Genomic DNA, 10,657 nt, shown 5'->3' with positions numbered 1-10,657 from the left:
TTTATGCTTAAATGTAGAATAGTATTTGAGCCTATGCAAATGAATTAAATAAATTAGCGCACAGCTCAACTGACAATGAAGTGGTGCGTGCCAAAAATCTTCGGATTTTGGTGGCACGCACACCACACTTCATTGTCATTATAAAAAAGCGGCAGAGGGCATGCTATTGATTATTTCGGCCCATATTGAAGATACAGATGACTCGAGATTTAAATAAGCTTTTTGTCGTCAACAATATATCGATTTTCCTGGATTTCATGATTTAGTGGTATTTCATACACACATAATTACAACCTTAATAAATAATATTAACTTGTGGTTTATGTTTTGTTTAATTAGATCGGCCTAATCGGAGAGTTCTTTCTACTTCTGGCCGCCTAGCACTAATTAAAGAATGTAAACAAATTATCCTGTGGCCATTTATTTCGTTATAAATAGGAAAATATAGCAAAATGTAAGACGAATTAATTTTAATCGATTAATAATTGCAATTTAAATTGTTCTATTATTGTGTTACATTAAATCAGGGGGCAACTCCCTGATTAAATTAAACTTTGACATTTATTTATTTTCGATATTATTTTATGTATCGCACGCGTCGATACGCATTTAAAAAATAAACCAATCCACACATTAAAACAAAACCTAAGCTTGTTTGAAACAACCAATTCCTTGGTAGTATAGTGGTGAGTATCTCCGCCTGTCACGCGGAAGACCGGGGTTCAATTCCCCGCCAGGGAGAGTTTATTTTTTGGCGACTCGATCATTAATATGCTGCTTAATTTATTTTTGTTAAATCAGGGAGTTGTTAATTCCCTGGTTAAATGTTTATATATTTTAATCTATCATAATTTACATGATGCAATAAAGTGAAAAGATATTGAAAATTGATATATCATTCATCGTTTTATAATAATTATTGATTAATCATAATTACAATATATTGGATTATGTAAAAATTTTTAAAAAAAGTTAAATTAAATTAATCAAATTTATTTTCGGTATTACTATATGTATACAGTATGTATATCGCACGATACAAACTTGAAAAATAAAACAATCTACACATTAAAACAAAACCTAAGTGCCATTGAATCAACCAAATCCTTGGTAGTATAGTGGAGAGTATCTCCGCCTGTCACGCGGAAGACCGGGGTTCAATTCCCCGCCAGGGAGAGTTTATTTTTTGGGGACTCGATTATGATTGCTACTCAATGCATTATTTGTAATTACTCTTCTCATGTATTTAATTTGTTTTTGCTAAATATTTATATATTTGTTATCTATCATAGTTTACATGATGCAATAAAGTGAAACGATTGATATATCGATCATCGTACTTACATTTATTACTTGTTATTGATCCAGATACAAGAACACTTTTTTTAGGGACTGACATATTTATTAATGTTGCAAAAGATAAATATATCGTGAAAAAAAATGTAATAACAATATTTAAAAGAACCTTTGTACGGAAGAACCCCGTTTGGACCACTTACTAAGGAATTAAGATTTAGGGGCCGAATCGACTTTCGTTACCTTTATCCTCGATGTTGTTTGACCAAATTTGCCTTCCATACATTCCGGTCACGCTTGACCTATTTCACCACGACGGACGGATATCTTTTTTACACGGATTGTCCATGTGGTGGATGATTGTCGTTATCTGTTTTTTATTGCTATAATTTGTTGTAAACAAGCTGATCATCATCATGGTAAAGACAAAATTACAGAAGAAAAATATAAATAGAATTAAGAAATCTAATAGCAGTACAAATCCTGGTAAGTGGGTTAACTTTATAATAGTTCTAAACTAGGGTAGCCTAGCCTACCTAGCCTAGCTAGTAAGTGGGCTATCTAGTAAGCAGCAGTTAGGGCGGTCGCTGGTGGCAGGCTATGTAGGCCTAGGCCCGGTTAGAGGCGTAGCCACCTAGCTAAGGTCCTAGCTAAGTAGGCTTACACATTCAACTGCCCTGAACCAGGCTAGAATAGGCTGTAATGGAGGATATTATTATTAGTATGTAAATATGTATATTATATGTTTGTATGATGTAGTATGTTTAAGCGGATATTAGCCCTTCTTGGTGGCATTTGCAGCAATAAAGAAATTGAATTGAATTATTAATGAATATTTATTATAAATAGTGATTGTTGAGTCTATTCTATTTTTGTTTAGTTTAGTACCTTGCCTTTTGCGATACGATACGAGGAAAGTTCATTTTTATTTTTGTTCTGCCTAAAACGGCAAAAGCTTGTCATTTTTCTAACTGTATTTTTACGATATTATATAGACCGAGAAAAAGGATGTGGAGGAAGGAACATGAGGGACAAGGCCACCATAAAACGGCTGAATATGTACCGTGGTGGAAAAGCGCAAAGGTACTGTACCAAATCAGTAGGCCTAGACAATAAACATATGCACTGAAGTCATATAAGCACTGCACTGGCATTGAATATTTTATACATAAATGAATGGTTATTAGTGCAATGGTACAAATAACTTCATGAGCTGAAAGAAAAAAGGTTATATTTTCACGAGGTTAAGCTAAAATAATAAAGGAATAAAAATTAAATGTATAAAAGTTTAAAAATTGTATTATATTATAATTAATAATTAAATGATATTAATTTTAATTGAAATAGAAAGAAGTACCTGACTGAGCCAAATTATGGTATGGGATTTTACCCCTAAATTAGATTATACTTTGTCATAAATGGTATATTTCTTTTAGAAATCGGCAGGGAAAGATAGTGAAAGCAGCCGCCTTCCAATCAGCTTTGAAACCTGGCACAGTCGCACGAGTTGAACCTAACCGACGGTGGTTTGGTGAGTTTATTCCAGTAGTTACTATTAAGTTGATAACCCATAGTGAATGTTCATTCCATTATTCTGTATATTAACAATATAAAATGAATGTATTATAAGTAAAGGGCTGGGTATGCTTTCTAACAGGTATAAAAATGTGCCTGTGCGCTCATAGCCATAACGCCACTGATTTCATGGGTTTAGTTTGAACATGGGGATCAACGCATCGTTAAAATACCATACAAATACCACCAAATCTAAGTTTTTACTGGAAAATACAGTGTAATGGCAGAAATCAAGACTGTTATATGAGATGTTATTCTCTAGTTCTTTAAGCCTTTGAAGGTAGAAAAAAATGAGTTATTTTTTTTGCTTTCAGTACCCAGTGCTCCATATCCCAGCCTAACTTGCATCTCTGACCATGCAATAAACAACATATGTCAGGTGTTGTCAACTATTGTTTATCAACTTTTTAATGCAGGTTTTTGAAATTGTTTTTGATTTGAAATAAAAAATACAATTATCATTTGTATTTAATAGGTAACACAAGAGTAATTACCCAGGGTGCTTTGCAGAACTTTCAAGAAGAGCTTGGTAAAGTACTAAGAGATCCATACAAAGTGGTCATGAAACCAACACAACTACCGGTTACCCTTCTACAAGAAAGAGCCAAGGTTTGGTTCAAATCAATTAATAATCAAATTATGTAATTCCCTTTCGCATCATTGTCATAGTCTAATTCCAGTTTAAATTGGATTTCTATTCTTTTGATGCTAAATAGATTTTAGACACAAGAATATCTAATTGTCTAATAGTATATAAGCAAAGTGAAGATGCATTGTTTATTTATGAACTGTCTTTTTGTTTAGCATTCCAGAGTTCATCTGTTAGATACACAGAGCTTTGAAAGAACATTTGGACCCAAAAAACAGCGCAAAAGAGTCAATATAAAGTTCTCAGATATGTCTGTAAGTAACAACCAAAGAGTTTTTAACAAGAGCCTAACTCTAATGTAATCACAGCCCAAAAAGTGATTCACCATAGAGAGGGATCATGGAATATGGCTGCAATAATCAGTGAATCAGATACACTCATTTGAGGTGACACCCCTTACTCAGTTGTACATCTGCATTGCAACATTTTGAGTGTATCATTGTGAAAAATGTCCAGTATTATTTACGCAACGGTTAAGACAGTTGAACCATAATTACATAGCTATAACATCGGCAAGGGTTCGAGGCTCACTCGCTCCATGGTTCTGGTGGTAGAACAAGTCTTCTCGGATAAGGACTATAAACCGTAGGTCCAGTGTACACATCTAGCTCATGTGCACTAGTACATAACTGCAATTGATCATACTGTAAGTGGGTCAATTCAATTCAACCATGTGTGACTATACTCAAATGAGGTCCTGCACTGTATAGGATGTAAGATGATGACGATATATGAATATATATGTTCTGTTTTATCTTCAATATGAATACTGTATAATATAAATATTGTTCATTAGGAAATGGCAACTACTGTAGATAAAGCTGTGGATGATTACGACAAAGAGAAAGACAATGATCTGGAAAAGGAGGATGACGATGGGATCAAGGACGAAGTGCGAGATTGGGTTTTTGGAGCTGGCCAATCAAAGAGAATTTGGAACGAGTTATACAAGGCAAGTGTTGCGCAAATATCTTGCTGTTCTAACAATATAGCTTAATCTATTAGTTTCAGTAACATTAAAGGACAATTTACCGAGAACCATATTTTGACTACATATTACGGATGTACATACGATTTCAGAACAATTGCGAGACTTGCAATATCGCAGTGCGCGATGGCAGCCGTCATCGTAAATTGCTGTGACGTCAAGTGTGCTTAGCAAAATCTAACTCATGAGTTTTCACTGTTGTTAACATGCAAGAGATAGGTACCGTCACTTCAATTGCTAATTTGACCTGTTTGTCAAAATGTTTAGTCTGTTATTCTTTAAGAAGCACTTCAATATCCAGATAGACAAAAGAAAACAATACAAGAAGTCAACATTTATATTTTCTATTTTAGGTAGTAGATTCCTCAGATGTTTTGATACAAGTTCTTGATGCAAGAGACCCAATGGGTACAAGATCACAGCACATAGAAAGTTACTTAAAGAAGGAGAAACCATTTAAGCACTTGATCTTTATTTTGAATAAGGTTGACTTAGTACCAACCTGGGTCACAGTGAGTTCACATTACACTATATTTTTTGTATTATTTTAGTGTTAAGACCCTGCAATTACATTTCATAAACTGAAATGCACTTTCAGTAAAACCATCCTTTGGGACACTCCTATTAAGGGAACACTTTCCTATGAATTGAACCTGGGGCAAAACACAAACTCTACTCTACACTATTAAGCGGACATATTGGTCCGGCCTATGGTCTCATCACAGTGTCTACGTATTTCAAACCTGAAGGTACAATGTACCACCTAATCACCAGGATCCAACAAAATGCACTGCACCAGTCAATGGCAAGGATACACTTAAGCTCTGTCTACACTATCAAACTAGTTTGACAACAAAAGTGTGATGTGCCCAAATATGGTATTGATACCCCGTACTATGGTAGTGATATGACATCATCATGTCCATATATGGGCACACATCACAATTTTTTTGTCATAAAGTTTGATAGTGTAGACAGAGCTTTAGGGTGTGTTATAAATGTATAAGTATGGTATTTATTTTATGTATTTAATGATGTTTTTATGTCTCTGTTGTATGTCATTTCAGAAACACTGGGTTGCTGTGTTATCCAGTGAATGCCCCACATTAGCATTCCATGCAAGTGTGAAAAATCCTTTTGGAAAAGGTGCTCTCATCCAACTTTTGCGACAATTTTCGAAAGTGAGTATAACAGTTTCTACCAATTTTAGTAGAAATTTGAGAACTTAAACAGTTACTTATAGACTTGGCATAATAATGAATAAAGTTAAATATACAAGATGTTGGACTTTGTTTTAGGAGCAGCATAGTTTATATTGTCGTGCCTGTGAAATTGGAAATCACTAAACATGAAGTTTGATCATTTTACAAATGATGTTTTTAATAAATACATTTTAATTTTGGTATTTGTATAGCATATGCATTGTTTTTTCTACTCTGATTTTAAGTTTTATAAAAAATGATAAATTGACAGGAGTAGGGGTAATGTTACAAAAGTAAATACTGTCATTTAAATGTGTAGATACATCACAATTCTATATTTTAAACACATGGACACATTTTTTTCATTAAAGCAACTGTTTTTTCTTTTATTTAAATTAGCTTCACATTGATAAAAAGCAGATAAGCGTCGGCTTTATAGGTTACCCAAATGTAGGTAAAAGTTCAATCATCAACACACTACGCTCAAAGAAAGTTTGCAAAGTTGCACCTATAGCTGGTGAAACCAAAGTTTGGCAGTACATAACCTTGATGCGACGTATCTACCTCATCGACTGCCCTGGCACAGTGAACCCGACTGGAGACACGGAAACAGAGATTATACTGAAGGGTGTGGTAAGTAGAATTGTACCCAATGCCATTAGAGTTGTAGCTACACTATTAAACTAGTTTGATGTGTCCATATATAGACATGATGATGTCATATCACTACCATATTTGAGCATATCACTACCATATTTGGGTACATCACACTTTTGTTGTCAAGCTAGTTTGATAGTGGAGACAGAGCTTTAGACAAATCCGAATTAATAAAAAACATAAATAATAGAAAAGAATAAGGAAGTTAATGTTTTGATAGATTTTAGAGGATTACATGTTTAAATAAAAGCAAATTGCAGCAAAAATATATATAATATATATTCCATTGATTGGTGTTGGAAATGTCACTTAAATGGTAATAATTAATTGAATTGAATTGAATTGAAATATATATTTATACTGGGTAACCTCTTCAGTCAAAGACTGGTCTCCCAGAGGGCCCAGTTGGTGATCAGTGGCTGTGATGTACTAATACACCGGGGTAACCCCCTACTCGTCTCGAAAGATGTACTAGGTTCTTTAAAGTGCACACGAGCTATATGTGTACACTGGACCTACGGTTTATAGTCCTTATCCGAGAAGACTCGTTCTACCACCAGAACCATGGAGTGAGTGAGCCTCGAACCCCTGCCGATGTTATGGCTACGTAATTACGGTTCCACTGTTAATATTACATTTATGAAATAACTATAATTAAGTTGCTTCGTCATTTCAGGTACGAGTTGAGAATGTCAAATTTCCTGAGGAGCACATCCCAGAGGTGCTACGACGTGTAAAGCCAGACTACATCACAAAAACATATCGACTAACGCAATGGAAAGATCATATAGATTTTCTAGAACAGCTAGCTCGTAGAAGTGGTAAACTCCTCAAGGTAAATTTTATCTTTGTGTTTGTTTTTATTTTTCTTCAAAATGTATAAATAAATGCTCCAAAACTGTCTTTTTTAAAGTGGGTTAATATTTGTGTTAATGTTTGTTTTATTACGAGAGTGTAAATTAAATTTTTAATTGTTTTTGTTATTTTTTTTCATTTATCTGTTTTTGTATATCTTGGAGCAAACATAATTTCTATGTATATTTTATATGCAAATGACAATAAATTGAAGTAATTTTCCACTGATGAATGAATGAATTAGTATTATTTTTTAACATACTATAGTACTGTAATTACTTATAATTAATTTTATCTTACAGAAAGGAGAGCCTGACATTAGTACAGTTGCTAAGATGGTGCTAAATGATTGGCAACGCGGCAAGATACCTTTCTATGTTAGACCGCCACCTAGCGATGATAAAACGGTTAGGCTTTGCTTGCTTGATTATCATTTCTCTTTTTGTCTTATTTGAATTAAAATCATGTGAAGAATACAGTAAAGTACCACACTTTGGTGAAACTTTCACATATTTCATGTCCTGGGACCCCAAAAGCAACAAAGTCACCATAACATGAAATGTCTGGGGCCCCAGAAGAACTTAACTACATAAAATAAACTCAAAATACAGGGGAAATGTATGTTTTAACACATGTTCTAACACTATGGCCAACTCCTATTCAGAAGGTAGTCCTATTAAATGTAGTCTTTGGTAAGTCGCAAAGGTGTCTCCCCCCCCCCCCCCCTTGATATGAGTTCTACTGTATACTGATTATAATACTCTTTCCTAATCTGTATATTTTATAGCAATTGCCTTCAAAGAAAGAGGAAAAGTCCAAAGAAAAAGTCCAATCAAACTTCATTGAGTTTGTTAAAGCAACAGATGCCACTGAAAAGAATGATATTGAGGAACAGTCTTCTGTAGAGAGTGCTATCAAAGAAAAGGAAACTAAAAAGAATAAAAAGAAATCTAAACAAGTAACTGGTGTTGTACAAGACTTTTCTCAAATCATTGTTGGGCCGAAATTTAATTTTGATGATAAAACACCGGACTTTGTAGAAAATGATAACAGGATGGAGACCAATGAAAGGGTTTCAGATTTAGAGAATGATGATAAAAGTGCAGGAACGTCTCGAAGGAAATCGGTAAACGTGAAAGACAAGAAGAAACGAGGGAAGGTGGTAAAAGGTGCTGTAGAAGTAAGCCTTGAAGATTTCCAAGGTAAAGACAAACGAAAAAGAGAGGGAGGAGTGATAGCTGGTGTAAGTGCTTTCCTTAGCAACAAGAATCAAGAAGAGATGAAGGCAGTGAAAGAGATGAAGCAGAGCAGGAGTAAAAACCAACAAGAGAAAGGTAACTTGGCTGTAGACAGCTTGAAACCATTTGATTGATTACATCCATAGTTTGGATCTGTCGACATGTTTGTCAGTACATTTTGGGTTAAATAGACCATTCCATCTTTTGAACACCTGAACAAATAGTTTCTCCACACATAAACATTGACGAGCACCCTCTATGAATTTTTGTTGTGTTTTTAATCTCCCAAATTTTGACAGCATAGCTCTGCAATACAAGCTGTGTCTTGTGTATAGTGTATCCTGGTGTAACTATGTGTACTTGTTTCTGAAATGAAAACTTATGTGACAAAAAAAATGTGATTTGCCCATATATAGACAGGATGATGTCATATCACTACCATATTTGAGCATATCTCTACCATATTTGGGCATATCACACCTTTTTTTGTCAGACTAGTGTTATAGCTAGCGAGATTTTGTGCTGGTATAACTCCTAGTAAACACTTACTCTACACAGAACCAGCTGTCCAAACAGTGAAAACATCAAAGAAACGCAAGCATGATGATGACAACAATGATGATGATGATGTTAACGTAAACCTCACATCAAAACAGGTATGTACTTTTATACTTAATTTTGAGATGATTCAAAAACCATCTCAGATATGTAGTCATGCTGTCTTGGATATCACACAAAACGTAGATTTTAACATTATAGTGAAACCCTGTGGTATTTTCCCATATTAATCTTGTAGCACAACTAAATTAAGGGTTTTTAATCGCATTCGGATTTCAAAAGTAGACCATGTGTTAACCATTGTACTGTACTCCATTGACTTGTTTTCCTTTTTCAGAGGAGAAATCTTGAAAGAAAACAAAAAGAGAAGAAGATAGGAACACACTTTTACAAAGTAACAAACGTGAAAAACAGGAATAAAAGAAGCAAAAAGTCATAGGTCAAAGGTGAAATATGAAGACAAATGAACTGACCCAACACAGATACTATGATCATTTGATATGATAAAGGCCAAATCTGAGATACTGTAAAGGCCAATTTACACAGGCAAGCAGTAATGGTAATAAAACTATGGAATCCAAGTTATTCCTTATGACCATTTACACAAGGGCGGAGCAGACACAGGTGGTTTCTGCTGAGGATAGATACAGATTCAACGTGGCATAAGTTACGCGGTTTTCGGCTTATCGTTGCCGCTTGTCTGTGTAAATTGTCCATAAAGATATATTGTCCCCCTAAAAAAATATTTTTTTAAATTTTGTTGTTGAATATGTTATTTTAATGTCACATAATAGTTATTCACTCTCACAAAAAATTGGGTCTGGGTTTTTGGGTAATTTAACTGTTTATTTTGTCTTTTTATAGGTGAAATAATTTTTTTCCCCCGTTTTTTTTCTTATGGAAGTGAACAACTTCATTGAAACTGCAAAATGGCCTATTCAAAGTCCGATTTTAAAAATCTTTATTTTTCATGATTTTTGGGGACAATACATCTTTAAGCCATTATGATCATCTAATTTATAGACTTACTAGAATTCAAATAATGTACTAATATTGCTATTCAGCATGCAAAGACAAACACACATGGAGAATAAATAATGAAGTGCTTGATTTTATTATAGAAATATATAGAATAAACAAGTTGACATACTGTACTATAATTCATGGATGGAATTTAAGTGAAGTTATTTAATACTGTACTACAAAATAGATTTTTTTATTACACAGTATAAAAAAAACTTATCAATACAGTACAGTATACAATTTACTTTCATGTTTTAGTTCATGTCGTATTACTTAATACATAATGTCTGAAGATAAACTAATCTAGTCAAAATATCTATTTTTTTCTTTTTTGAAATAACTAGTTACTATGGCTCTATCAGATGATAACACAATACATTGCAATATTATCGCATAATTATTGAATTTTAAAAAGTGGATAGTTTGGCCATTTTTCAAAAAAATCCCTGTCACCAAAGAGTAACTCAACTACAAATGCCATGAAAGACTCACTCAAATAACATATTAACAACTATTATCATAGGAAACCCATTCAAGTGCACAACAATGGTGTTAATTGCACAGCAAGCTGTGTAATGTTGTTGTTTTAAACATAATTTGGCACTGCCCTACGAAT

At 33.9% G+C, this 10,657-nt stretch overlaps 1 protein-coding gene and 2 non-coding genes across 3 annotated transcripts; all 3 read left to right on the top strand.

The window, feature by feature from the left end:
• Positions 1-669: 669 nt before the first annotated feature.
• On the top strand, positions 670-741 carry Trnad-guc (transfer RNA aspartic acid (anticodon GUC)). Its single transcript has one exon. It is a non-coding gene; the product is annotated as a tRNA-Asp (tRNA).
• A 363-nt stretch (positions 742-1,104) lies between these two features.
• Positions 1,105-1,176, top strand: Trnad-guc (transfer RNA aspartic acid (anticodon GUC)). The gene has a single exon. It is a non-coding gene; the product is annotated as a tRNA-Asp (tRNA).
• A 465-nt stretch (positions 1,177-1,641) lies between these two features.
• LOC140062551 (uncharacterized) lies at positions 1,642-10,239 on the top strand. The gene is made up of 14 exons (XM_072108814.1): positions 1,642-1,782; positions 2,292-2,379; positions 2,733-2,827; positions 3,347-3,480; positions 3,676-3,774; positions 4,317-4,472; positions 4,862-5,020; positions 5,576-5,689; positions 6,110-6,343; positions 7,044-7,202; positions 7,525-7,629; positions 8,010-8,556; positions 9,019-9,116; positions 9,356-10,239. The coding sequence occupies exons 1-14, from the start codon at positions 1,713-1,715 to the stop codon at positions 9,455-9,457; spliced, it is 2,160 nt and encodes a 719-aa protein (XP_071964915.1). The 5' UTR covers positions 1,642-1,712; the 3' UTR covers positions 9,458-10,239.
• The last annotated feature ends 418 nt before the right edge of the window (positions 10,240-10,657 follow it).

Source organism: Antedon mediterranea, chromosome 11 (genome assembly GCF_964355755.1).
Source record: "Antedon mediterranea chromosome 11, ecAntMedi1.1, whole genome shotgun sequence".
Classification (NCBI taxonomy): Eukaryota; Metazoa; Echinodermata; class Crinoidea; order Comatulida; family Antedonidae; genus Antedon; species Antedon mediterranea.
This window is presented reverse-complemented; position numbering and strand designations above follow the sequence as displayed.